This window comes from Cucurbitaria berberidis, assembly GCF_010015615.1.
Source record: "Cucurbitaria berberidis CBS 394.84 unplaced genomic scaffold K460scaffold_1, whole genome shotgun sequence".
Lineage (NCBI taxonomy): Eukaryota > Fungi > Ascomycota > Dothideomycetes > Pleosporales > Cucurbitariaceae > Cucurbitaria > Cucurbitaria berberidis.
Genome location: NW_024468935.1, coordinates 6833951 through 6860695, shown reverse-complemented (window position 1 = coordinate 6860695; position 26745 = coordinate 6833951). Strand labels below are relative to the sequence as shown.

At 52.1% G+C, this 26745-nt stretch overlaps 12 protein-coding genes across 12 annotated transcripts; 7 read left to right on the top strand and 5 right to left on the bottom strand.

Moving 5' to 3' along the window:
• Positions 1 to 72: 72 nt before the first annotated feature.
• On the top strand, positions 73 to 924 carry K460DRAFT_351924 (uncharacterized protein; the record flags this gene model as incomplete). The annotated part of the gene is made up of 1 exon (XM_040931600.1): positions 73 to 924. One exon carries the CDS (start codon positions 73 to 75, stop codon positions 922 to 924), a length of 852 nt encoding a protein of 283 aa, XP_040794642.1.
• A 443-nt stretch (positions 925 to 1367) lies between these two features.
• On the top strand, positions 1368 to 1997 carry K460DRAFT_392222 (uncharacterized protein; the record flags this gene model as incomplete). The annotated part of the gene is made up of 2 exons (XM_040935873.1): positions 1368 to 1484; positions 1558 to 1997. 2 exons carry the CDS (start codon positions 1368 to 1370, stop codon positions 1981 to 1983), a joined length of 543 nt encoding a protein of 180 aa, XP_040794641.1. The 3' UTR covers positions 1984 to 1997.
• A 367-nt stretch (positions 1998 to 2364) lies between these two features.
• K460DRAFT_402071 (uncharacterized protein) lies at positions 2365 to 3256 on the bottom strand (the record flags this gene model as incomplete). The annotated part of the gene is made up of 3 exons (XM_040936491.1): positions 2365 to 2511; positions 2561 to 2684; positions 2736 to 3256. 3 exons carry the CDS (start codon positions 3254 to 3256, stop codon positions 2365 to 2367), a joined length of 792 nt encoding a protein of 263 aa, XP_040794640.1.
• Positions 3257 to 4063: 807 nt separating this feature from the next.
• On the top strand, positions 4064 to 6562 carry K460DRAFT_271932 (uncharacterized protein; the record flags this gene model as incomplete). The annotated part of the gene is made up of 6 exons (XM_040927764.1): positions 4064 to 4516; positions 4578 to 5165; positions 5212 to 5323; positions 5377 to 6149; positions 6199 to 6421; positions 6468 to 6562. The coding sequence occupies 6 exons, from the start codon at positions 4064 to 4066 to the stop codon at positions 6560 to 6562; spliced, it is 2244 nt and encodes a 747-aa protein (XP_040794639.1).
• A 294-nt stretch (positions 6563 to 6856) lies between these two features.
• On the bottom strand, positions 6857 to 8188 carry K460DRAFT_373937 (Clavaminate synthase-like protein; the record flags this gene model as incomplete). Its single annotated transcript, XM_040934623.1, has 3 exons — positions 6857 to 7313; positions 7370 to 7928; positions 7984 to 8188. 3 exons carry the CDS (start codon positions 8186 to 8188, stop codon positions 6857 to 6859), a joined length of 1221 nt encoding a protein of 406 aa, XP_040794638.1.
• A 3874-nt stretch (positions 8189 to 12062) lies between these two features.
• Positions 12063 to 13358, top strand: K460DRAFT_351919 (NAD(P)-binding protein; the record flags this gene model as incomplete). The annotated part of the gene is made up of 3 exons (XM_040931599.1): positions 12063 to 12077; positions 12565 to 13002; positions 13053 to 13358. The coding sequence occupies 3 exons, from the start codon at positions 12063 to 12065 to the stop codon at positions 13356 to 13358; spliced, it is 759 nt and encodes a 252-aa protein (XP_040794637.1).
• Positions 13359 to 13894: 536 nt separating this feature from the next.
• K460DRAFT_362833 (uncharacterized protein) lies at positions 13895 to 14624 on the bottom strand (the record flags this gene model as incomplete). The annotated part of the gene is made up of 1 exon (XM_040932712.1): positions 13895 to 14624. A coding segment is annotated over one exon (572 nt), but the record flags the coding sequence as incomplete, so codon positions are not given.
• Positions 14625 to 14914: 290 nt separating this feature from the next.
• On the top strand, positions 14915 to 15575 carry K460DRAFT_270341 (eukaryotic translation initiation factor 1A; the record flags this gene model as incomplete). Its single annotated transcript, XM_040927641.1, has 3 exons — positions 14915 to 14935; positions 15045 to 15312; positions 15388 to 15575. The coding sequence occupies 3 exons, from the start codon at positions 14915 to 14917 to the stop codon at positions 15573 to 15575; spliced, it is 477 nt and encodes a 158-aa protein (XP_040794635.1).
• Positions 15576 to 15873: 298 nt separating this feature from the next.
• Positions 15874 to 18764, bottom strand: K460DRAFT_270233 (DNA repair protein-like protein RAD1; the record flags this gene model as incomplete). The annotated part of the gene is made up of 2 exons (XM_040927630.1): positions 15874 to 18669; positions 18720 to 18764. 2 exons carry the CDS (start codon positions 18762 to 18764, stop codon positions 15874 to 15876), a joined length of 2841 nt encoding a protein of 946 aa, XP_040794634.1.
• A 256-nt stretch (positions 18765 to 19020) lies between these two features.
• On the bottom strand, positions 19021 to 19793 carry K460DRAFT_299791 (uncharacterized protein). Its single transcript, XM_040929811.1, has 4 exons — positions 19611 to 19793; positions 19485 to 19557; positions 19316 to 19427; positions 19021 to 19252 (listed from the first exon to the last, which is right to left on the bottom strand). Exons 1-4 carry the CDS (start codon positions 19646 to 19648, stop codon positions 19122 to 19124), a joined length of 354 nt encoding a protein of 117 aa, XP_040794633.1. The 5' UTR covers positions 19649 to 19793; the 3' UTR covers positions 19021 to 19121.
• Positions 19794 to 20501: 708 nt separating this feature from the next.
• K460DRAFT_325621 (uncharacterized protein) lies at positions 20502 to 24717 on the top strand. The gene is made up of 3 exons (XM_040930599.1): positions 20502 to 21365; positions 21434 to 24097; positions 24151 to 24717. Exons 1-3 carry the CDS (start codon positions 20738 to 20740, stop codon positions 24279 to 24281), a joined length of 3423 nt encoding a protein of 1140 aa, XP_040794632.1. The 5' UTR covers positions 20502 to 20737; the 3' UTR covers positions 24282 to 24717.
• On the top strand, positions 24651 to 26621 carry K460DRAFT_351915 (uncharacterized protein; the record flags this gene model as incomplete). The annotated part of the gene is made up of 2 exons (XM_040931598.1): positions 24651 to 24788; positions 24912 to 26621. The coding sequence occupies 2 exons, from the start codon at positions 24651 to 24653 to the stop codon at positions 26619 to 26621; spliced, it is 1848 nt and encodes a 615-aa protein (XP_040794631.1).
• Positions 26622 to 26745: the final 124 nt, after the last annotated feature.

Sequence of the window (26745 nt, the reverse complement as noted above, 5' to 3'; positions counted from 1 at the left end):
CGCAACGAACGAACGCACTCACTGAACATAGTGATGGGCAAACCCAACAGACAAGCAACAGAGGTCGACGCTATGTCGGGCAGCGAGATCTCCAATGTAGAGGGAAATGAAGCTACGATGACGCCGGTGCAAGATGGACGACCTGGCTTTGCGCACGAAGTCGAGGAGCGCATCAAGAACACGCACGAGGATCGCTCGCCCATCAGTACCTCAACGTCGAAGAAGCACTCGATCAGCAAGCCTTCAAAAGCCACCGCCATCAGCACAAACGCAGTCTCTCACGACCTCTCTTACGACAACCGCCTTCCCTACCGTCAAGGCAGCCCTCTTCTCCCAGTGCTTCCCGTCATCACCTCGCGCGAACAGGTTCCAAAGGCGCTTTCTAAACACAGTGCTCACGTGCATGAGTTCCGCAGCATCCTCGCCACGCACAAAGTCATCACCCATGAGCTAGAAGCCGTGCACCGCTTCAATACCGGCACGTCAATTGGCAAGGCAACATTGACGCTTTGCGTTCAGTCCGACGTCTCCTGCAGCGAGCAGTGGGAGCGCGCCATACACGCCTTACGCATCTACATTTTGGAGCAAGCGCTGGCCCTCGCCGTCGAAATCATTGACCGTCGTATCTTCAAAGGCCTCCTTACCCTCCCCATTCTCTCATACGACCCTATCAATTCCTTCCTTCAGAGGCGCAAACACGGTATCATCAAGGCTCTTGATGCCAGCGGCGAGGAGTGGACAAGCTTGGAATTCTTCTATAGAGGCACGGGTCCTACGAGGCAGGATTGCAAGGTTACGGTCTTGATTGGGGTCCCGGAGCCTAATAGGAGGGTTTGGTGGGAGGTTATGCTGCCGATACTGATGGAGAAGGTGGGTGGGAGGGCCGAGGTTGAGATCTGTTGGAGGCGCGCCGTCAAGTTTTAGGCGCCGTATCTCTTCTACGAAACTACGGTTTGGAATTGGTTTCACTAGGTATGGCTGCACGTCCTTACCTAAGCATGCAGTTGCCAAATAGCACAGAGGACATGTGGAGGATGGAAATGGTCTCACCCTATTACGTCACTTGACGGGCGACCATGACTTGATGTGGAGAAAAGTTAATTGTCAAAATTACATCGAATCCAAGAGGCTGGCTTAGAGTTTCCATCTAGCGCTATCGTGTGACAAGCGTCAATAAAACGCCATCAATGTTGGTACGCGCACGTGCTAGTGTAGTGTAGTCATGATGTCATTTCCCATTTCTATCGCAAGTCATAACAAAGAGCGGGTACATATCTAGACAGGATCGCTTTTGGGAGTACATGTTTCCTCAAGCAGTTGATATTATCTCACTCTAGTTGTCAATTCACAAATACCCATCAGTCAAAATGCCTTCTTCAAAGGGAAAGCCAACAGATCCTAAGCTCCGTGAGGAGGTTACCGAGAAGGTGAAGAATGAAACGAACAAGGATGGTGGCGGCAAGGGTCAATGGAGCGCTTGGAAGGTACGTAAACTCAGTATTGCCTTGGCATTGTCGTATAACCTGGAATCTTCCATGACACTAAAACGCTCCGCAGGCAGTCAAACTCTCTAAAGAGTACGAGAAGAAGGGAGGTGGATATGAAAACGAGTCTGGGTCCAAGAACGAACCCGAGAAAGGCGCCCCGCAAGCAAAATCCCCAAGCAAAAAGAAATCAGAAGAGAAAGCACCGGAAAAGTCTAAGAGTGCCTCGCCCAGCGAGGTGAAGGAGAAGGAGGCCCCTGCGAGCGCGCAGAAGCCCAAAGCCAACACCAAAGCCAAGAAGGATTCACCCAGTATTGCGAAAAAGAGTGGAGCGAAGAGCGGCGCGGCTAAGAAGGATGGCCCTCTGAAGGGGAAGGGGAGGGAGAGGACTGAGGGGACGAGGAAATCCTCCCGTATTGCTGATAGTGGGAAGAGGAAGACGTACGGCGAAGATGAGGATCAAGAGTCGACGAAAAAGAAAAGGAAGACGAAGTCGTGATTTCGCTGCCCTAGGACGTTCTGACATGATTTCGGATTAGAACCTCAAGATGTTCCTAATAAGTGTTGAATCGTACAATAACGTGGGTACCTATACCCATAATGTCATAATAGAGTCTTTTGATGTCTACCTAAGTTCAGATGCGTTTCTGACTGGAACCTATGTGGCCCGATAAGATAGTCCGCATGGAGACGCTCAAGTCAGACCACCCCAAAAATCCGCCACGCTCTCACACCGATCACGTTGCTTACGACGAATCCGTCGGTGACTCCCATCGACTGCCAGAACCACTTGAAGGTGATCTGCTGCTCGGTAAACGGACGCCTATCCTATCACCGGGATTACAGGGTCAGCAGAGGCTAGTTTGTACATGAACTTCACTTACCAAAGCATGACTTCTGCAGTATCTAGACGACCCTCGCAGGTTTGTTGCTCATGCGCCAGCGTTCGCTTGACGTGGGTGATCTCACGTTCTTGAAATCCGGCTTTTTCCACGACATGCTGGCCGTTGGGAGTAGCAGATACGCCCTGCATCACGTTAATGAATGAGCGCCGTTTTGGAGCCTTTTATGCTTACCAAGGTTGCATCGTCCAGGTCGGCCAGCTGCGTACAGAAGTTGACGAGCCTTGTAGCGTGGCCACGACGCCAGTAGGAAGGAGCTACTGCCAGAGTACTGAGACGCATCTTTCCTCCAAGGTGTCTGAGGCATGACTGTTAACGTACGGCTTGAGATGCCCATGGCTCTGCATACTTGAGTTTTGCTGGTCCTGTGCACCTGTTGTATATCTCGAGAGCAACAGCGCACTGGTCTCTCTTGAGATGGTGACCTTCATACTGCGGGGAAAGGTCGAGGTGAAGTGTGATTGAGTTGGTCGTGTCTGATCCCAAAGCACCGATGGGCTTACTTTCGGGTTGAACATGGCCGATGTAATGGGAATTCGGCTTCAGGCTCAGACTGCACACGCCAACGATGCCTTTCTGTCGAGGGGGGTTTGGTCGATATGCGAATCGCAGCGCCTCGTAGATGTCGTTGGCTTCGTCTTCTTCCAGTACATCCTCGGCCACCAAGACAGCGCATGCTGGGTCTGTAATGGCAGCTTTGTAGTCGGCCCAGTACGAGGCTATGGTGTCTGAAGGAAACTCGCCATGTCGAGGACGCTGGAATCTAAAGGTCGGCGACCAGAAGAAAGCTGCTGCTGCAACAATGGAAATACGGTGGAGGTCTTCCAAGGTCGCCAAGCGGACGCCTTCGACAGAGGGCAAAGGCAGCATGATGAACCAAGGAAATTGAAAAGCGGCCTACGCACGAGGAGTACCTGTTGAACTGGATTGAGATAGCAGCTGGGCGACTCTTTTGAGTATGGGGGTGCCGACTATAAGTAATGGCAGGCTCTCTGTAGTCACAATGCCATAATCAATACGCTTTGCAATCAAACGCACATGTCTGTCAATAACGGTAGCTTACGGTTCACAGTGGGGTTGACCTGGGCCATAGCAGTGTCAGCAGCATAATATGGTACAAGTTCCATTCTGGACATGGGCTTGGAGGTTGTGTCCACGGGGACGTGGTGCTTCAGGAGGCGACTGGGCAAAGAAAGGATTGGTCGCCCTGTGGGTACAAATGGCATGCAGGACAGGGCAGCGGTAAGAATGGGGACGGCTATAGTAATGGAAATGAAAGGTGCAACGAGGGGGCTAATAGCCACGGTCAAGTGCTATGTAGAGAGTGAGGCCGATTGGGGGTGCGTAGGGCTGCAGGGAGGGGGCTACTCGGGTGGCAGCAGCGCACGGAGGCTAGAAGATGCAGCGCAACCCGACACGGACACGCACACAGTGAAGCAGCCAGCCTGCCTGCCAGCCTGGCTCCTAGTATGCTTCCTCGCGGCGCCGCTCTCCCTTTTGATCTCAGCCATCCAGCGACCGTAGGGCATTCTGCTCCATGGCCTCAGGCCGCCGTTGTCCCCCCTGCTGCTCCACGCACGCATCCTGCGCACCCTCTCCAGACGAATGAGCGAGACACGCTCGCCCGACACGTCCTGTGAAGTGGTACCCAGTCAGCCGCCGCCGCCGCCCGCCTCCATGTCGACCAGCTCGCAGTACTACAGAAGCGCCTCGCACTACCACCAGCCCTTCCCCAGCAACCACGAACACCTGTATGCCCTGACAACAGCAGCATGGCAGAACGACGCGAACCACGACTCGTACGCCGCCGGCCCGTTACCCTCGCCAGCCCCGTTTCTCCACTACCCACAACCCGGAGCCGACTCCGCTAGTTTGCTGCATTCCTCTGCTCCACCGGTTTGGCCGTCTGGCTATGTCCGACATGAGATTCATGAATGGGATCCCCCGGGACCCGAACAGAGCTTCACGTCGCGCTCAGCAGCAGTGTCCTATCTCCATGCCGAGGGCGAGAGCGAGCCTGTGCCTCTCCCCAGTACTGCTGCTGTTCGCCGCCAATACCAACACCAACACCAACATCAAGAGCATGCTTTCCCAAGCACAGAGCGCTTCAACGATTTGCGAAATGCATCGGTGAGTGCACACGAGGAAGAACGCCGTGTCCTACGCTAAACACTCGACTAACTTGCGCCAGATCTCCCCCACCAACGTGGTAGACCCACCATTCTCGAATCATGCTGCAAAGCCACATCCCGCCTCACGACTCTCGCATTCTGAACCGCAGACATTGTCCTTGCACACTACCACCCAACAAGTGCCAAGTCGGCCATCCGCTACGTGGGAAGCACAACGACAGTGTCCAGGTCCCTCTGACCGTACTCTCTCCTCTGGCCTGATAACAGCTAGACAGAGCAGCTCGTCCGCTACACCATGGCCCACAATCGATTCTGGCGAATCTGCTGCTGCAACTGCCATGTACGAGCGGCTCCCCAACGTAGGCCAGGATTGGACGCTTGTCCAAGCACAAGCTGAACAAGAAGCATACTCACAACATCCTGCTTCGCTAGACCCCTTCGACAATGCTACCGCGCAGTTACCGAGCTATCAGAGAGCTCAGACTAAGAAGAAGGCCACAAAGGTCCCTTCCTCGTTTGTCGAAAGGCAGGAAAAGTTGAAGGTATCCAAGCGAAAGGGTCCCCTTCAGGAGAAGCTGAGAGAAAAGACCCACACGATGCGCAAGACCAAGAGAATTTGCGTGCGTTGTAGATTCTACAAATCCGGTGTAGGTATGCCAGCCGTCAAAGAAGCTGTCAAGCTAACTTTACTAGTGTGATGAGGGTGATCCATGTCAAAAGTGTGAGAAGATCACAGGCCATGCCAGATCCTTTCGCGAGCCGTGTTATAGAGAACATCTCGAAGATACAAGCCTGGTACGCCGTTGTAGGTCACCTTGATTCCCCGCACATCGACTATGTTCTTACCTTCTGAACTAGGTAACGGCCGTGAGCATCAAGTAGAAGCCGAGTTCCTCGGTTACGACTGGATACATAATAGTCAACTCTACGAAATGGAGATAGTATGGAACCTCCCAGGGTACGGTCTCATACCGAATGCCCAGCCTATGCGGATTACGTTTCGCCCGTATAGTCCACGAAGAGGCTCCCTTGATGTAGCCGCGTCTGTATGGTCAAATACACAAGGGGAAGTCCGGCAACTCGAGCAGCCAGCATATGCCATTTACGACACCGCGAATCTGGTTCCAGCCTTCGAGAGTTACTTCTCAAGACTCCAACCTGCTATCGAAGAATGGATCTTTACGCGCATACGTCAAGACGAGGTTGCTTACATGACTTACCAGGAAGTTGTACGAATGCGGAGTACGAAGGGTTCTAAAGCACTCGATTTGGCCATGCGATTGCAATGTCTCTCGGTGGTATCTCAGGGATACGGCTCTGTCTGGTCCAACAATATACCTGGCATTCGTGAATACGATTATCGTAATCTTGGTCGCAGCGAATACGAAGCCTACGATCGAAACTCCCGTGATCGACCACTGCCAGGTGCTATGACCCACCAGATGGACGTTGCCGCCGTGAAGTATCTAGGAAAGTTGGAAAAAGCCTTCGTCAAAGAGTTGGCAGCATTAATCTTCAAGCCCAAAATCAAGCCCTGGTACGAACTGTTCTTAGCATTCTACGTAATATTCTGGAATCTTGAATACATCCACCACGGAGCGCAAGACTACATCAAGTCCAAGAACGGCACGGTAAGCCTAGATTGTTTCATCATGATAATGTCCTCGCTAACTCTGCCAGCTGATTGAGAATCAAGTGAGCAATGTGGTAACCAACCAGATCAAGAAATGGGAATTTGCCTTTCCTGTCCTCCTCTACCACTGGCGTTGTACACTTCGCGGCTACTCGCCATTCAAGTTGGCGCGTGATAATCCTGAAGAATTGTGTGAGAGAGGGCATATAGACACTGAAGGGTTTGAATATGTGACGAAAATTGCCAATTTGTTTGACAGAGTCAATCCAGGTTAGTGGCCAAGACAATGTCAAGGTGGTTATGCTAATCAAGATAGACCGATTTCAACCGCCACTTACCGGATTTACCGCAACCCATTGGTCCACGTCTAGTGAATGGATTGTTAAACTGTTCAAAGAAGCTGGTGCCTGAGTCATGTTGTCCGCAGCTTTTGTTTGATGCAGAAACATTGCAAAGTGAAGTCGGTCTTACAGTAGCATTACGTATGTGGAGCAGTTGTTGAGTAATGATGGTGATTCGAGTATGTCGAGCATGAACCTCCTGTATGTTGAGATACTAAAATGATTGCATATGAGTATAGCAAAGCACTCAATCCTCCCACGTCTGAATCGTACACTATGTTATCCCAAAGTCTAGACCTGTCAAACCCCCTATACGGACTTGAAGCATGGCAAGATTCCATCAAAATGACAGGGACAATTATATCTAACCGTGGCTCTCGCGGCCGCTGATGAGACGCCATGGATCGTTGTCGAGAACAGGAAGGTTCTGCGGCCGACCCAGGGCGAAAGGATCGTCAAAATTGTTGCGGAACCGAGCCGGCTTCTCCCATGCATTTTCGGGGTCTCGAAGGAACATTCGCAAGAGATGGCGAGTGCTAGCCTTGTTGTTTGTGCCACGGTATGCGCCACGAGCGTGCATAATGCTCAAGTTGTTGAACAACTGAATGTCGCCTCGCTGGCGGTCCACCGTAGTGCAGAATCGCTTTGCCAGCTCTTCCACAGCATGCATCGCATGCATCTGCTTTGCTGTAACGACAGGCATGGAAGGGTCCCGCTGGATCAAAGGGGTCCCAAGGAGCGGCGCTTTGACAAGCTGGCACATGGGCTTGCCCTTTGAGAACAGGAGCGTCGGTCCTAGCTCGAGGTAAGGCGCCTTGTCCCTGCTTTAGGGTCAGTGATAAACCTCACTAAGCTTGATCTAGCTACGACTACTTACTTCTGCTTTAGCTCAAAAGGCCAGTTTGCCTCGGCCATGGTCTCTAGAACCTCTGGGTCCTTTTCTAGAAGCTCGTTGTAGATTTTCCAAAAGCTCACGATGTATTGCTCGCCGCCAGCGCCCGCGCCCCCGTCGTTGCGTACATGAAGAGCCAGAATGTCACCGGAGAACCGATCGCTGTGGAAGTCCATCGCAGTAGTGATCTTCGAGCCGGCAAGGCCAATATCTTTCGCCCATCTGGGCACAGCATCTTTGGTGGCGTCGCGAACGTGGCCTAACAAATGATTAGAATCACTTTCGTTGCACATGGCTGAGAACTTACTCAAAGTCTGATTGGCGTAAGAGTCGGTCGCTCGCTCTGGGCAGATGTACGAGCATACACCAGCAAAAGCGATGATTGCCTCTTCATCATTGAAATTGGCAGCATCGAGGCCTCGCAGAACCACGACACCTAGGCCTTGGTGAAGCTCTTTGCTGACTGATGAGAGCTTGCCGGCTAGCTCCGAGTTTCCCAAGTCAAACGTGTCTGGCCGAATCTCGGACCTTGGGGTTCCGGCGACTGGAGTAGAGGTTAACAATCGTTCTCATCAACTATGCTGTGCAGGAGTATCTACTTTTGACCTTGATGACGGCAGCACGGATGTCCTGGATCTCACGGTTGCTGAGCTGGATAACATACTTGGTCGGGGTGAGCTCGGCCCCTTCCCATACCATGGGGCCTGTAACCGTGGGCGAAAGCTTGTCTGGGGAAGAAAAAGCGGAAGAGGTACTCTGCAGACTCTCATTAGAGGATCTAGGACTGAGACTTGGTGTTGACATGGTGGAGATGTTTCGTCTCGGTTTAGTCTTGGTTTTTTGTCTTGGGTTCTAGCAACAAAGATCGTACGGAATAACGAATTCGAGTTTTCTGGTAGTTCTCGGACTGTTGATAGTGGTGATTATGAAGTTGTGGACTTGAAAAACAAGCTGCTGGAGGAAGACTATATACTGTCAAATTCATTCAAGGTATAGGACATGGAAGGTGGTCATTAGCTGTTCAATCGAAGCTGTCGAAAACCATGTGTTAATATAGAGCTGACTGAGCCGCACGTATCGACCGCTTCTGCATGGAATCCCTCGCCAATTCACAGGTCTAGAAACAACAAGCAGCCCCCGCTAGCTTGGTGCCGCCGATGATCGTATCCTGGGGTACGGTGAACCTGTCAGCTTTCATTCGTCTCCTGACGCCCTCCATGATAATGCCTGTCGGTCAGCGCGCGGCACACTAGGCAATCCCTTTTTCACTTTCCCATATAACTCGGGTCCATAATGGGCGCAGCGGAACGCATCGAAGCTTTGCCACACGGGCGGTAACTGTCCCCTGCCCTCGGCCTCGTTCTAACCGCGAGGACTATTGCCGGCTTACTCTTCCATCATTTCCGTAAGTGCCATGTGACTTTGACATCTCTCGCGTCACTGCTGCTCTAGGGCCCAGGTTCCGAGTTGTATGCAGGTCTCTCTCGGCGGTAGAAACCGTGGCGAATGGGATATCTCAGGAAGGATGCTTCCCCGTGTCAACGTATTTCGTCAAGTCCATCGATGCAGAAGAATCACAATGTGTTGTAAAGGATCGTGAACGTCGGCGATCGTTACCTACACCAGCCCTATAGGATGCCTACCGTTCGAGCCCGTTGTTGGGAGCTTGACAGTGGTCACACCTCGCCTTAATCATGCGTATGCAGGCTTTGGTGCAGGACACCAAGCATGTTATTGCGCCACCATATCTTCCAACCCCCTTACGTATTGTCAGCGTGTGAGGGGGGGAGGGCTAGCAGAGAAAGGATATTTCATCCCGAAGCTCATCCGTGAGCTCAATATGTGTAGCCCCGATTACGCGGCACTATACTGCATCGATAGCTTGACTCTTTGTAACGGAGAGCTTACGAGACTGGCCATCACTCCTGCTACCTTCAATTTCATTGCCATTGCTCACCGGAAAACCTGCGATAAGACCACAGGTTAACATGCACCTGGGCAGCCGGGTGTTCAGGTCACGCACCATTTCACAAACGCTCGATGGCGAGCGTCTGCAACCACGTTTAGCTGCATAGCTGCCAGGGTTTATTTTGGCCCGCCTTCCATTGGACGCGTACGTGAATTTAGACTGCCGAGTTTTCAGCTTATGAGTGCGCACCCTCTCTTATTGGTGAAATCCAGCGAGTATTCGTGTTTGCTGTCGTCAAGGCCAAATCATCCCAGCGCCTGATCAATTGCGGTCTGCAGAGATCATGCTCCCCGGAGCACTACCCTGGCACATGGCGCAGGCGCCTCCGTCACTGGCGCGATGATGAAACTCGTTGAAGTCAACAACTCGTGCATTTCCTACTAGTGAGCATGTGGACCAGTTCAACGAATTATGCGCCTACAGCTCCCGGCCCTGTCTGATGGCGCCACAGGCAGTAATTGGAGCTAGGCGCTAGATATACTTCGGTGGCTGTGGCCTCGCAGAGTACGATATATACGCGGCGGCGGCGTGTGATCTTGGCTGGCATGTGCTTAAGCATGCAACATACTTTGACACAAGAGCTCAACCTTGGGTCGCCCGATCAGGAATGCATTGCGCAGCGTTCCAGGCAAAGCATCGCCAACAGCTGTATGAGTTAAACCAGTAACGGACATGCGGAATACTGAGCTTATGATCAGCTGGACGCTCTGGAGAGCCGTTATAAGCGGGCATTGATATTGCATCAGTATGCAGCAATAGTATCATCGTGAGGTGGAGATCCTGCAGGTATTAAACGAAAAGGCGGTATCGCATGGCTCATCTTTGCCAAAGTGTCCCACGCCCTACTCGGATCTGCTGCGTCTACCTGATCCGGTCGCTTGCATATGACAAGGTCTTCTATCGCCCAAATATGGAGTCCCATGGGACGCCCGCTAGGGCTGGCACGTTATCGCTATACTAAGGACCGCAGTCAGTGCTCACATAACGACGTTGTGGGGGCTAACCTCTAAACGAATTGAGCGGTGAGTGGTCCAGGGGTCCAAAGATTTCTATCTGTACCAGCAGTGAGCAATCAGACTCTCGAATCTCGAAAGACCGTATCGGTTACTGAACATTTTTGACTTTAGCTAGGTACTGCCTGATAGCTAGATGTATCCAGCTTCATAGCCCGTACACGACTAGATTTCATGTTAGCGTTTCTCTGCCCAAGATTACCCGCAAGGATAAGGCGACTGGTTGAGACATTGGGCGCGCTTCAGCTCCCTGCTTGACAGCCGAGCCGAGATCTATCCGCTGTCAGAACTGGGGCAATCGCACGAGCCTAGACTAGAATGCGCGACTCGTCTTTTTCGCGGGTCTGCATCGAGCCTGGAGAAAAGGATGGTTGCGCGAGTTGATCCTGAAGCGAACCCGTCAGCTATGCTGTGGCAACGCTAAGATGAAACCTGGTAAGCAGATCCTCGTTCCAAGCTAAAGAATGCCTGGTAAAATGCACAGTTGAAGCTGCGCGTTAAGCGCGGCGAGACATTGACGCAAGTTGCTGGCCCTCTCGCGTTTACTCGCATGAAGATGTAGTCACGTGTAGCGTGCCAATGGCGCTTGCATATCAGCGCCATGAAATCAGGGGGGTTTCCAAGGCTGATGAGGTGACAATTATCGAATGACATGGTCCACGAACCGCATCTCTTTGCTGTCAGCCCTAGGGCCTCGATCACCTTAGCAATGGCCTTTTGAACCCCGGGAAAGGTTTCTTAACCCCCACGAGTTATTAATCCACAAGCGCCAGAAGCCTTCCTCAAGCGGTTGTGCCTCTAAGCTGGTCGTTTAACATACCGAAAACATCAGAATCGGCGATCAACATATAACACCATGGACAGACAAGAGAATGTGACGACATAAAGTCCAATGCAGAAGGAAAACTTTACTTACATGCATAAGTCAATGCCAAGAAACTTTAACAACGCCACTGATACTGATCGGTGAACGCAAAGCGAGATCTGGGGCTCGAAATAATCATGAAGTCGTGCGACAACTGCATACTGTCATCAAAGCTCACTTCTACGCTCGTGACTCTTGCGCAACTAGGCCATTGTGGGCACTACCAACGACGATCGTGTGTAGGAAATAATTAGGAGTCTTGGAGGTTGAATCTTGCTATGGCGACAGCCCCGCGCTTGCCTAAATATGGCATAGCGTAGCGTGCCCACGTGCATTTGCACTTGCACCCAATCAACAAATATCGGAACAGCTCTCCACGACGCTCTATGCACGACACTGCATTGCAGTATTAGCCCCGGCGCGTACTTTTTATATACATATCGAGTACCTCAGCGTCCAAGATTGTAACAGCGTCGCGATTAGTGTGAAGAAACCTGGGAAACGATAATCTGACAACAGAAACTGCTTCGCTGGTCTGACACAATCACCCGTTCTGATAGCATAGCCTCTGTTAGCTGCTCACATGGACATATTCCGGCGTTTTTAGATATGGGGCAACATGAATGGAGACTTGAGCTTCAGTCGATGTCAGCTTCCGGTCAAAGAGTTGTTTTTTTGGAGTTCAAGGCAGACGGGGACTGATGTGCAGAACAGGCGCCTACATCGTTATAATGATGTCCAATGCTCTCATCAATTAGTGCACTCGAATCTTCTTGCTGAACACCAGGGGATCCCTGTCGATAAGTCCTCCTGTGGATTTCGCCATCTAACATGCAACCGTACTTGGTACATTACAAATCTCCCGAGTTTCTGATTTTAGCATAAATCGTTTGATTGAATCAAAGTTCCCTTTTAGTTAATCAAAGCTAGAACTGGAAAAATAAATGGCCAAGTGACGGGTCAATGGAACACCATACGCCAGGAGAGGTCTAATTCAATGTGAGCAGACATACAGTGACGTCCATGTAAACTACGAAATGTCTAGCGTTAAGCGGGGATAAAAGGAGTTTGACCAGCTCGGACGCTAGTCCGGCGACGCCCCCCGCATATTTTGGTCGATGATGCAATGCTTCGTCGATCTACGAACGTTGCTACTTAATGGTTCCGCATCCTGCAGGGCTTGACTGAATATTGCAACTACAATATCACATAGACTTTTCGAGCTCTGACTTAGAGTTTCGACTTTTACAGAAGCTAACAATGCCTCCATCGGGTCTCGCCATACTCATAGGAGCTGGTCCTGCAACAGTGGGTCTAAAAACATAATTTACAGGTGTATACCAATCTCACACAAATTCTACAGGGCACGGGAATCGCACGCATCCTCTCAAGTCCCGCCCATGGCAACCTCGCTGTCGCCCTGCTCGCTCGCCGTCCCGACTCCCTTGAATCTGTAATCTCCAAAGTCCGCGAAACATCGCCTAATGCCGTCCTCGAAGCGTTCCCAACTGATACGTCGGAGTCATCGCTAGAGAAGGCATTTCAGGATATTAAGGCGCATCAGAACTTCAAGGGCTTGAAGCTGAACCTGGCGATTTATAGTATCAAGCATTCATCGAAGAAGCCGTTCTTGGAGGAGACAAGGGGAGAGTTTGAGGAGAGTCTGGAGACCTATGTTGGGGGAGCATTCACATTTGCACAAGAGAGCCTGAAGCGGTTTTTTGAGGACCATGGCGAGAAGGGATTGGCTGACGGTGGCGGGAAAAAGGGTGTAAGTGTATTTCTCCAACCTCAATTGGTTCAACATTGACAGTCATTCAGACTCTCATCTTCACCGGCACGCTTGGAGCTCTACGGTGTAGCGCGCAATTCGCAGCCTATGGCGCTAGCCGCGCTTCAGTAAGACAACTGGCGCAAACTTTGGCTCGAGAGATGAGCGAACGAGGTGTACATGTCGTACACACTATTGGCAACGGCGCCATTGTCGACGAGGATGGCGAAGACCAAAAGATCGGGAAGAAGATGAGCGCCGACGCTGTGGGGGAGACATATTTATGGCTGCACAATCAAAAGCCATGCTTGTGGACGCATGAGCTCGATATGAGACCAGCCTGCGAGAAGTTTTGAGAAACTTCCACATATGGGTGTATGTAGAACACGTAAAGAAGAAACTTCTTTCATCCTATCTCTTCACCTTGAGATCAAACCATTGGTGAGGCTAACAGCCCTTTAGCATACTCTGACCTATACAAATAATTTTTCTCGCTATACGGTCTTGCGACATTCCGACGAACCGCCTGTCACAGTTGTATACTATTGTTCTGAACCCGGTGATCTACATTTTACTGTAGCATAACTTAGAAGCTTTGTTTGTTACTCTTCGTTTGACGTGTAACCTAATGAAAGGCATCTAGTCTAGTCGAAGCCGTGCATGATGAAATTTGGTATAACGTATCACAGGAGTATGAGGAAAAGGACAATACCTGTTTTTCATATGCTAAGCTCTACTTTACTTCCATCTCGCTCACTAGGGGGGTGAAGGCGGTCGGTATGTACCTCTGTATCTATAGCGGTCATCGTTGGACCACGCTTAGAAATGCTGAGTCGTTTCATCATCTCCTCGACGATAATAGCACATCTCACCGATATCGAAATCCACTAGGAGGGGAAGAGCCTAGTATGTTCTCCAGTTTTCGTATTGCTGGATTAAAAGCCTGTGTTGAAGTAGACGAGACACGTAGAGTAGGGTTCCCCTGTGGATGTACGAAGACATTCGGGCTTAGGGCCTCTGTTGATCCGGCCTCATTTCCTTTCCTCGTACTCAACGAGGTCTACCGGGTGGTGGGGTCGTCCGTTGCGGATGACTCTTTGTCTTCTTTATAGAGCTAATACCACTAGCCTTATCCTTGATGGCCTGCAGAATGCTTTCCACAACATGCCCCGTCTCCGCACGTACTTGAGCGTACTTGGCTGGTATAAGCGGAGGCTGGACATGGAGCCTCAAGCTTCCCGTCAGATCTAGTGTCTTTCCCTGCCGGAGCAAATCCATCAGATCGGTGCGGTGCTGTATGGCTTTCAGGTCAACGAGCTTGCCAGTCGCATCGTATCCGCGTTGCTGCAATTCGTCTTTGATAGCATTGCGCAGGCGTCTCCTGGCCCATGCTCTCACGCAGCTCGACTTGTTCAGATCGACGCCCGTGGTAGCATGCCACCATAGCCCCTCCTTTTTCCGTTCTCTCTGCCTCCGCTTCTGTGTCTCGTATAGAGGATGCGACGAGTCGGTTGCGACGTGGTGGATGATGAAGGGCTTGTAGTCGGACGCGTAGCTGACTTTGAAGGTCGTTGGCTGTTGTTTGGCAAGGAGAGAAATGACAGTTTTTATATTTGCCATTGGCCTGGAAGAGTCGCCCTCACTCGGGTTCTCCTTCTCTCGAGGAGCTTGTACAGTCAAATCTGCTCCAGCTACTCATGTCCCGGATTCTATTGATGACCGATGACACTAGGCTGAACTGGGGCAAGGCGCACACGCTTAGCGCCCAACGTCAAACCTTGGGTGCAGGTGGCACCCACAGTGAACTCGAAACCTCAGCAAACACAGCCACTGCAATATAATTGCAACATATCAACCGCACAGACAACCAGGACACCTACAAATCCCAGAACGCCTTTGACCGACTCTCAATATGCCTAAGAACAAGGGAAAGGTCCGTACAGTCTTTCTTTTCTGGCGGTAGTGGGGCAGCCCCGCCTCCTCTCACAAAATGATGAGGCCCGACATTTGCGAACGTGCGATATACTAACAAACCGCAACAGGGTGGTAAGAATAGGCGTAGGGGTAAGAACGAGAACGACAACGAGAAGCGCGAGCTTGTCTTCAAAGAGGAGGGCCAGGAGTACGCCCAGGTGGTGAAGATGCTGGGAAATGGTCGCCTAGAAGCACAGTGCTTCGATGGCGCACGTCGACTCGCGCATATCCGTGGCAAACTGAGGAAGAAGGTCTGGATCAACCAGGGCGACATCATCCTCCTCTCGCTCCGAGACTACCAGGATGAGAAGGGCGATGTGATTATGAAGTACTCTGGTATGTCTTGTCTCCCCCAGTTCAGCTTACACCCTGTGTGAGCGGTAGTAGGATACCTGCTGACACAACTTCTAGCCGACGAAGCCCGTTCATTAAAAGCCTACGGCGAACTTCCAGAGAACGCAAAGATCAACGAGACAGACACCTACGGCGACCAAGGCGACGAGGGCATCGGCTTCGAGTTCGACGAGGATCGCGACGACAGCGACTCGGACGAGGCCGACGGCACCGGCAAGAAGGAGATCGACATTGACGATATTTGAAGACAAGGGGAAAAAGTCCGCCATGCTGTCTCGGCTCTTGCACGGCTGGTCCTTCTTTGCTTGCGAGGGTCGGGCTGCTCAAATGCTGCTTCTTGCGAGCGGGCGGACGTATTTGCGGCTTCACTTTCTTCATTCTTCATCTATGGCTTGCTTATGATTCTTTGTTCTTATGCACACCCAGGTGTTTTATCTTCGATTAGACCATAATACATCCATGCAACTCTTCAAATGATTCTATTTAATGTCCCGCGAGACCGTTCCTCTGTGCCATCTCATGGCATAGTACAGCGTAGTCCCATCACGTAAACGTTGGCAACTGGACCTCCTCATACACACTCCTGTTGAAAAACCGGTGCACTCTCCTTCCTACATCCGTCCCAATAAGCGCACACACCTCCTTCTCGTCCATATTCGCCAGTTCCTCGATGCTCTCCGTCTTGAGCATCAAAGTCGTTACCACGCTCTCGTTGACGCCCGGCAACGCCCTCAACATATCTTGGCTCGTCTGGTTAAAACTCCGCATCTCATCCCCCATTTGGTTTGGATCTAATCCCATCTGTACAGCTTTCAACGGATCAGGCTCATCTTGCTGTTTCTTAAGCTCCGAGAAGATCTCAGCAGTCTGATACGGTGAACTCGACCAAATGATTCTCAGCCTCGGAAACGCAAGGGTAAGCATAACCAGCTTTCCCTGTAAATCTGGGGCTGCAGCAAGGCCGCTCGCACTCGTCGCCCCCGCTGAGAAGTCTGTAAAAGGCTCCAGCGTGAACGATTTATTTTGGTCGAATTCGATGAGTAGCATGGGGTGCTTGTAGTGCTCCATCATGGATTCAGCCTGATTATACAACCGCCCGTTCGCGAAGGATCCGATGAGATCGCGGACGGATTTCCGCTCGACACATATGTGCGGCGTGAGGACGTAATCACCCACTGTGAGCATACAGGGCACTATTACAATGGAACGGCCGTGTAACAAGCTCGGTAGTGAAGATCGGAATTCTCGCACATCGACGACAACGCGTGGTGGCTCCGCGGTTGCAGCTAGGCGCCCACCGCCCGCTATCCGCGTGTTGATAGTGCGCAGGAAGGATTCTTCGGGTGCAAGATTCGCGTTGGTATTTAGCGTGAGCGCCATGTTTGCGCGCTCTTTGATTAGACGTGTGAAGGCGTCTTTCTCACGGCGTACGGCGGAGAGGTAGCGTTGCTCCTCCACGCTTCCACCATAGTACATGAAGAACACTTTCACCGTCCTATCCGTATGCGATGACCGGTAAACTTCTATGCGCCGTATGAAGGCAGCGTCTGGCTCGTACATAATGACGTATCGCGGCTTTGTTTCATCGAGGATGTGCTCATCGAGATCACCAAAGTACGGATGCACGATAATCAACGAGTCCATTCCGAAAAGCTCGTAGTAATCTTCCATGTTATGGAGCGGGTCAAAGCCAACATCACCTGGCTTCTGTGCAGCCTCGATCTCAGTGGGCTCGAGTTCAGCCATTAGACTTGCAATATGTGCGTCTCGGTCTCCTGCTGTGCGGACAGCACCCATGTCTGATCGAGAGGGACCTGCTAGTGCACTTCCCCCTCTTATGCGCCTCCGCTTGTTAGGCGGAGGCTTACCAGTAACTTGCCGCATACCGCTCTGTACATTCCGGTCGGTGCTATTGTTGATCGCTTTCCGATTTTCTGAGAAGAGTGCAGTGCTGACTTTGCTAAAGTCACGTTTCCAGGTGAGATAGTTACGGAGTTTGCGGCGCATCATGAATCTTGCTGACGGCTCGTCATCCTCATCCCCATCATCCTCATTGGAGGCCCCCTCAGGCTTCACGTACATGGTCTGAAGATACTCTCTTAGTTGCGAACATGTGCCTTGGTCGCCGCACATGATAAGTATAGAGCCGTTGGAGGTATCCTGCGGTGTCGGGTTGAAGTATGCATCTTGCTCGATTTCTTGGAGAATATCTGCGAGTTGCGCCCACTTTGGGAACTCCTCAAGTACCGGCTGGAGAGACTCGGGCACGACGTTGGAGCTGTTGGCTAGCTCAGCGTTGGATAATTTCCCTGTGTATACCCTTCGCTTTGCAGTTGTGAAAATGGTATCGGCAGCGTCTAGAAAGAGCCAAGGGGATTGATTCTGCTTCGTTGTCCCTGGCGGTGGTTGTGAGGCTGCCAAGACAGTGTCAAGGTACTTGTTGAAGTTGACAGCATCATAGGTAAGAAGGGCGTGTAAGATTGTGCGGAGTAGCGACAGGTCTCGAACAACCTGCCGCGTCTTGAATGTCGTCCGGTGCCACACAGGATCTAGTTGGCGTCTGATAATCTGATCGAAGTTCTTATGAAGCGCGCTGTCCACAGTCCAGTCCTCCACTTCTAGACCTGGGTTGGCTTTTTTAAGCTCGCTGATACTCGCCTCGACACACGATAGCACTGCGTTTTGTATATCCTGCATCGCCTCCGTCATGGGCACTTCCAGCTCTATGACCTCTGCTTTCTTTCGTCCCTCCAACGAATTGGCGACCGAAACATGAAAACGCGGGTATAGTGCTGGTTTCTGCAGGAAGAGGTTCTTCATCATGTTGGTGAGCGGCGCGAATCCAGTGGTGAACGGCTCTGGAGTATCCGAAAAGGCCTTGAGGAAACCAGCCTTGTTCTTCTGCCGGTAGATTCTCAAAATGAAGGCCTCCAACGATGTTGCCACTACTCGCTCAGCATGTAGCGCCACTATGCCTGTCACCGTCTCTGGATTTAACAGCCCAGACAAAAAGTCGACGATCAGGATACGCGACGTGATACTGAATATGCCGCCCTGCGCATACATCTTTTCACGCGTCCCCACACTCATGAGATCTGTATTCACCAAGCTCAGCCCCCGGCACTTCGGCGCATTACTGACAGCGGCATGCTCGGCCAGCGCTTCGCCAATCCACACATTTTCGTGCTCGTCGGCGCCGACGAGTAGTATAAGGTTGTTCCCGGCGGCATCGTATGAGTGGAGGAGGTTGGTGACTATGCGCAGGAGGCCGAGCCCCCGCGCGAGGAGGACGAGCTCATCTTCCTCGCGCAGTTCTTTGAAGATGTCTTGCTGGAATTCCTATGATGTCATCAGCAGGAGATGGTAATATTAAGAGTAGGTAGATGTACGAGAGGCAGAGAGAGCTTCACGGGGGCTTGCGCATCGCTGGGCATTGGGTGCTGTGAGGATGGCTGTGGTGGGGTTGGAAGTGGATGATGGCCAGTCCAGTTGCCATGCGCGTCGAGCTCGCGAGCTCGCGAAGTCACGAGGGCCATCGTCCACCTCACCCTAGAATGGTTGGCATGCCCGACAGCAAAGTTAGGAGCCCTCGACAACTACGTTGTAAGAATAACCCCCAAGGATTTAGACAGTCTTGTAGTACGTCTATCTAGCTGCTTCCCTGTGCTTGAGAGTCTTCCAATGTCTTATGCTCACGTGCAATTCTGGGTTGGAAGTATAGATTCGTAGTAGACAAACGATAATACAGTTACATTTACAATTGAATAGAAAACCCCCGGATTGGGTGGCGCTCACTGCGCGCTCGCTCTAATCTCTGCTTGCCTTCTCCGCGTCTCGGCAGCGAAAGCCTCTCGCTCTTCCATACGAGCTTGTTGCTCTACAGCTGAGCGTTTCGCATCCATTTCTTTCTGTGCAATCCAGACTGATGTAGTTAGTATCATCTCTCGCCTATTAACATCGATTATCGAGAGGTAGAACGACTTACTTGGCTTGTCCGACCTTGAGGCCTCTTTCAGCTGCCCGACGAAAGCATCGAAATCCTTCTGCCGTTGTTCCCTTCCTGCAAGAGCCTTCTTCTGAAGATCCGGATTGTATCGCTGTACAGAGTGAGCGAGTTGTCATGGTTTGATGCGCACGTGGCGAAGGGAAGGTACCTTGAAGATTTCTTCTTCTGACGGAGTCACCCACATTACCAGCGCCGGGCCGCCTATGCAGAGCACTGCGCCTCTATAAGAAGTTAAGGGCAAAGTACTCATGAGTTTGAAGCACATCTAACGTACGCTGTGATGGCCTTGATGTATGCTTTGGTCGAAGGCATGACGCTTTGATGGCTGTTGCTTTTTCACTAATGAGGAGTACTCCAAGATATTCGCTTTCGAGTATTCTTTCAAGGAGATGTACGTGCTCGTTGCTTCGTGGATAGTAGTTCAAATTCCGAGGGTGATACCTAGTCAATGATGGCGAGTCCGCGATGTCAACGTCCAAAGAAGTTAGCGTCTTCGAGAGCGATATTTGTCACGTGCAGTGTGTGCACCCCTGCACTGCGCCACTTGTACGTAAGGTTGCATACACGGTAGCCTCATCCCGAGCCTGGGCTTCCAAGATCAGCATCGAAGCATTCTTAGGTCGTTTCGTCATTGGTAGAATGTCGTCGACTGTGTGATCTCCATGAGATCTCCAGGGGCTCTGCGACCTTGCTCGTAAGGACGGTTTGAGGCGAACGGGTCCCCCCGCGTCCACCAGAGCTGAATTTGTCACTTGAAAGGCCGAGCAGGCCGTTGGCTGCCTTCTCTTCAGCTGGCCATTCCTTGAAAGTCTCCTCAGAGAAGTTGATGCATGCTACTCGCGTGCGAATGAAAACAAGGAACAAGCCGAGAAATCCTGGTATAGCTGGTGGTGTTTCAAAGTCCATGAATGGTAGCGAGTTTCATCTACTCGCACTGTCAGGCAGTACAAGGTTGCAACGGCGCTGAATGGCTGTGTCTGAAGTGAAACCACCCCCGTATTCAAGCAGGACAGGATAGTGCACATGCTCACTACTCAGCACCTGCATTCGGGGTGCCCTCGAGGGAGCAGCCTTCGAAGCTGTCGACGTCGTTCGTCCAGCAAACCCGCTTTATATGGGGCGGACACCCGACGCAGCTTAATTTTGTACAACCCCTGCCAAGTACCACCTATCCCTACCTGCACGTCTGACACGGCGCGACACGGCGTCATTTACCGGCATCGAATATAGACCAAGCTGAACGCACGTTGGGCTCCGCAATTCCAAAGGAGTCTAATAAAGCCCGGGCGCATTTCAACGACGGAAGCCCGCCGTTGGAGGCGATCATCGTACTCATCAATCGCTAGCCTCAAGAGAGACCGTTGACGCCTCCCGTGGCTTTCTCCGTTAACGCCGCTCGCAATGGCATACCAGCAGCAATACGACAGCTATCCACAGCAGCAGCGCCAGCCGCGCCAGCAGCAACACTACGAACAGCGACCTCCGCAGCAAAGACAGCAGCAGCAATACTACGAACAGCAAGCCCCGCAACAACGACAGCAGCAATACCACGAACAGCAGCCTCCGCAACAAAGACAGCAACAATACTACGAGCAACAGCCCCCACAGCAACGACAGCAGCAGGCGGGTTACGACAACCGGTACGACCAGCAGTATGACCAGCAGTACTACGGTTATGGCTATGACCAGGGCGGAAACGAACAATGGGACGACAGCTATTACGAGCAACAGACCAGGTGGGGAGGAGGTACACAGCAGCAACAGGGTGGATATCAAGACGTGAATAGCTATAGAAGGCAAGCCCCGCAGAGTCAAAATCATGAGCGAAGAGCACCACCACAGCAGGATCATTATGTTCCAGAGCCGACATACGACGAACGTCACCACCAACGGCCGCCTCCGCAACGACAAGACCCAAGAGGCAGACCTGTGGGGCGCGGGAATGAACCGTTATCACCCCCACAACCACCACGAGGGAATGAACCACCGTCAAGCCCACAAGCAGGACGAGGAGGACTACGGCCGCCAGGTGAGTCGCTGAAGTTCACGCGAACGGGCGCTGTGTAAAGATGGGTAAATGCTAACCGGCTGTGGCAGGACTGGATCGCTCCCTTTTCAACGCGCCCTCTCACAAGAACCTCCCCCTGGACAACCCCTTCCCAACGTTTCCTACGCAGAAGGCAAAACAAGCCGCATCGAAAGACACAATGAACCAGGCTATGTCGCAAATGAAAATTAATGATAATGAGGGGCAAGGTAGAACACAGGGGCCGCCAGGGCCAGGAAAGCCCATGGTACCGCAAAATAGGGCACCAGAGCAGCCAAGATTAGAGCAACCAAGATCAGCGCAACCAAGTTTTGAGCAACCAAGATCAGAACCCAGTGCACGACAGGATTCAGGTCATTTCGAGGACAATGCTCATGGCCAACGTGCTCCACCAAATCGAATGCCACCCGGCCAGCGACCACCTCCAATGAATAACAACACATCCCAAGGTATTCCGCCGCAGCAGTTGTCTAACCCAAAGTCCCCCTCTCAGCAAGCTTTTGGTGCAAACATTCAGCGCTCTATGACGATGCCGCAAAATTATCCTAGTGGGATACAGGGAGGGAGACAGGACTATCAACAGCAATGGGCTGAGCCTGGGGCTACACCTGGATATCATGGGCCGGCATCAACTACATATGCTGGGCCGAGGCCTTCCACGGCCGGCGGGACAAGGCAAAATGATCTCAACGGACAACAAGGGCAAAGGCCCCCGATACCACAAATGCCACCGCAGCAATACCAAGCCTCGAACCAACCCTACCAAGCTCAGGGCAACGAACATGTTGCCCTAGACACCTTCTACGATGACTACTACGAAGAACACAATGATCGGAAAAGTAAGGCCTCTACCCTAGACATGCCTAACTTTGACGCCATTCCAGTGATCGGCGACAACAGGCATCGAAGAGGCGACTCAATAGACAATCATTTGTCTCCTACTGCGGGACCATCGCGTAGTATCGCACATACAGCTGGCCCCATAGACCCGGTTCTTGTTCAGAACCAAAACTTTCAACAGCAAGCATTACGAAGCCGCTCGCAGCCCGATCTTCACGAGCAGTACAACAATGGTGCACATGAAAGGGCCGGAGATGCCCCACCCATTCCCGCTCTACCCAGGGCGAACACTGGTTTTTCGGCTCCGAACGGTTTGCCAAGTGGCCCACGAGGTCGAGGACCACCGCCTAGAGGAATGACAGTCGATGGCATACAGCGAGAGCCGCCAGGTCATGGGCCTGCACAGGGCCTACCACCAAACTTTGATCCGAGGTACGCACGACAGCCACCGCCAGTTCAAAGGGTTTATTCAGATGAATCCGCGTATTCAGAGCCGCCGCCGAACATGATGAGAAAGGTGTCTTCGCCAGTTGGTCATGGCAACCCCGTACCCAGGCCGGGAACAGCAGGAGCTGTACCAGGGCGCGTACCTGGCGATACTCTCGGTCGCAGGCCAGATTTTACCCAGCAACGATCAAATCCGGACGCACTGCCAGCACATCCAACTCCAGTACGACCTGGCCTCATGCAACAAAACCAACAGCAGCAGCAAAAGCAACAGCAACAACAACAACCCGCCCAGGCCCCAGTATCGCAGAATGCAAGACCACCACCTGTACGGCAGCACAATAGTGATGCTTCGCGTATGAGTCATGATAACCAGCCCGCAGCAGTTCCGCAACGTATCTCTGTGCCCCACCCAGTTACGCATGACGAACTAAATCGCCTCCGTAACACATGGAAAGCCAATCCATCCGATATTGCTACAGGTTTAAAGCTTGCCAAGAAGTTGGTTGAAGCGGCTAGCGTCCTTGCTGATGAAGGAGGCAAGGCCGATGTCCGGACGAAAAACAAGAATCGTGAGAAGTTCGTCCTCGAAGCTCACAAGATTGTCAAGAAGCTCGTTCATCAAGGCTCTCCGGATGCGATGTTTTATCTCGCAGACTGCTATGGGCAAGGTCTTCTCGGTCTAGAAGTGGATACAAAGGAAGCATTTACTTTGTACCAATCCGCCGCGAAGGGAGGTCATGCTGCGAGTGCGTATCGGACAGCGGTGTGCTGCGAGATGGGCCACGAAGAAGGCGGTGGTACGAAGCGAGACCCACTCAAGGCAGTGCAGTGGTACCGCCGTGCCGCAGCTCTCGGTGATACACCAGCTCTGTATAAAATGGGCATGGTTCTACTCAAAGGACTCTTGGGCCAGCAGAAAAACCTTGGTGAAGCAATCAATATGCTCAAGCGAGCTGCCGAGCGAGCTGATAGAGACAACCCGCATGCGCTACACGAGCTAGCACTTATCTATGAAGCGCAAACCGGGAACGAACGGATCATTCGAGACGAAAAATATGCATTCCAACTTTTCCAGCAAGCCGCTGATCTTGGGTATAAATTCTCACAGTTCCGACTAGGACAGGCCTACGAATATGGGCTGCTAGGCTGTCAGATCGATGCTCGAACCAGTATCGCGTGGTACACAAAGTCTGCATCGCAGGAAGAACACCAGAGTGAACTCGCGCTGTCAGGCTGGTATTTGACTGGGATCCAGGGTGTCCTTGAGCAGAGCGATACCGAGGCCTATCTTTGGGCACGAAAAGCAGCGTGTGCAGAGCCTCCACTACCGAAAGCGCTGTTTGCCATGGGGTACTTCACTGAGGTGGGCATAGGCTGCCCAAGAAGCTTGGATGAAGCGAAGCGGTGGTACGGAAGAGCTGCTGGTAAGTCTACTATTATCCAATAAGAGCGCACTCAGATTCTAACATATTTACAGCATACAAATTCCCCAAAGCCCAAGAACGCCTCGAAGAACTCAAGCGCGGTGGGTCGAAAGTCCAGATGAAGCGCGAACGCCTTAGTCGAACCAACCAGAAACAGCAGGAAGAGAATTGCACTGTCATGTAGGACAGAGGGTTTTCTCGGTACTAGCGGCGCATCGGTCTTGTTCTTGCTGTCTGCATATGGGTATTACTTTCGCATTGATTCGCATATCAAGGGTTTCGACACAATAGGGACTACGTTGTACATCTACAGTCTAGCATGGCATATGCATTGACTATGGCGTTGATCACTACTTTTAGGTAGCAGCTTCTGGTACATGGACTTTGGCGTTTTGAATGGGGGCACGGTCACGACTTGATGAAAGCAAAGCTATGCGCAAGCGGACGATCGTTTTGTCACCATCACCACGTGTTACGAGCTGAACATTGGCCCGTCGTACATATTTTCATATATGTAGCTCAATGCTCAGGATATGGATAAGACAATGAATTAATGCATCTTCTCAACACGTCGACACTGAGGCTGGAGGACTTTGTTATAGCTACCCCTGATATATGCCATTCCATCGCTCGCGTAGGTGATGATGAGGTCACGTTTAACGAAATCAATTTGCCAAACGGCAAAGGTATGGTAGGTCGTTGCGATCTTGGATCGCCGGCAAGATTCCGAATGGTACATTGCCATGCTTTTTTCAAGACATGCAGGCGATATGGATCAGTCTCAGGTCGGTGAAATATGGGGTAAACTTGACAGGGAAGGCGCAACCGACGGTTCGGCGCGAGTCGGCTCGGCGGTCGCGGTCGCAATCGCAGACATGTGAACATGGGAACTTGCCCAGGGCCATGCCATGGTGCGCGCAACACGTCAAACGACGACTCCTCCCCCACCGTCTCTCCCACGATCACGCCTGAAGATACTTGGACAACGCCTGATGGGGATGCAAATGCAGATGCGGATGCGACTGCTTACAGGCACCGCTATCCCCCCTCGCCCGAACAATCACTTCACCTTCAGCAACCACTGACCGCAATCCGCACCACCTCTCGACCTTCTGCCCCAGCACCACCTCACGCAGCCAAGGTGGAGACGTTGTCGCTTCAGCCGTTCGCGGGGCTTGCGGGTGCTACGGCCACACGTCCCGCCATGGACGACAAGGACCCGCCGCCATTTGGCTACACCTTCAGTGACTTCTTCGAGGGCGCCCCGTCGACGTTAGACAGCACGGGGCAGTCGTTGCTCACTGACATGGAAAACCAGTCCCTCGCCGACTTCTTCTCAAGTACCGACCCGTTCCATCTAGCCGACCCGCAACCCTTTGCTTCCGCCACAGATACAAAGGATATCGCACACGACTACAACCACTGGGAATCCTTCATAGCTCCCGCCACAGTTCACGGCGTGACTACCACCATCCCAGACTACGCACACCTCCATTATGGTTATCAGAGCGACCAGAGCTTTGCGCAGCCGTCCTTGCCTACGCATGACGATCTACAGGCAGCCTCGACCCTCTTCAACAACTCCCAGCCTTCGTATTCCAACGGCAGGTCACTCAGTTTTAATGCCCTGCCACCCTCAAATAGAACCGCGACCACGACCACCAACGGCGCTTCAGACTCGAGCAAACCCCCCGTACCCATGGTTGTCACATCGCATGGCTTAATTAATGAGCAACTGGCGGCCTTGATACCGAATCATTCTGAGGAAGGCACTCTGGACGCGCAGCTTGCGGCAGAGTGGGCTGCTAGCAATGCTCAACAGCAACACGAGGCCGAATTTGGCCCTCTATTGCATAAACCCAGCTTAAAAAGGTCCTACACCTTTGGCACAGACAACTCGTTCAACAGCCCCTCTGGCTATTCAGCACCAAGTGGCCAAGAATCTGAAGAGCAAATAACACGACGTTTAATACGCGGAGTGATGCACACCCAGCCCATTCCTCAAGTGATGACACGCGTCGAGAGACCGGCTACTAGTCCCACTGGGCATGGCCACCTGTCGTCTGTGCTTGCCGATAACCAAAGCGACGACGAGCAGTCAGAGGAGCCTAGCTCAGAAGAGGAGGAGGGCGACCGGCCAGTCAAGAAGCGGAGAAGGAGCAAGTTTCCAGTTGGGAAAGAGAGCCCACGGAAAACCGCGCGTAATGGCAAGAATCCCAAAGCATCTCCCGCCGACGAGAGTAGCAAGAAGAAGCGGTCGTCCGCCGCCGCCGCAAAGTTGCAACGCGAAAACCTGACCGAGGCACAAAAGCGCAGCAATCACATTCTCTCTGAACAGAAGCGCCGCAATCTTATCAAGCGAGGATTCGAGGACCTGCATGACCTCGTGCCAGAGATCCGCAACGGAGGTTTGAGCAAGAGTAGCGTCCTAACAGAGGCTGCAAACTTCTTGGAGAAACTCATCCAAGATAATAATTCTTTCTGGAGCCTCGCCAGTAATGCTCCAGTGACGGCCTCGGGTTGAACGTGTTCACCTTTAGGAGGATATCACTAGCCCGCGGCTTGGACATCTGGTTCACGTATGCTCTGCACTCCTTGCGCCACGGCTACAAGTCAACAATGTTTTGTTGACCAACAAGAGTCTAATT

Coding starts and splice junctions, on each gene's coding strand:
- K460DRAFT_299791 (XM_040929811.1), bottom strand. CDS start 19,648: ATGCCTTCGACCAAAGCATACATCAAGGCCATCACAGC. Junction 19,558..19,610: donor TACATCAAGGCCATCACAGC/GTACGTTAGATG, acceptor AACTTCTTATAG/AGGCGCAGTGCTCTGCATAG. Junction 19,428..19,484: donor CAGAAGAAGAAATCTTCAAG/GTACCTTCCCTT, acceptor CACTCTGTACAG/CGATACAATCCGGATCTTCA.
- K460DRAFT_325621 (XM_040930599.1), top strand. CDS start 20,738: ATGGCATACCAGCAGCAATACGACAGCTATCCACAGCAGCAGCGCCAG. Junction 21,366..21,433: donor AGGAGGACTACGGCCGCCAG/GTGAGTCGCTGA, acceptor CGGCTGTGGCAG/GACTGGATCGCTCCCTTTTC. Junction 24,098..24,150: donor GTGGTACGGAAGAGCTGCTG/GTAAGTCTACTA, acceptor ACATATTTACAG/CATACAAATTCCCCAAAGCC.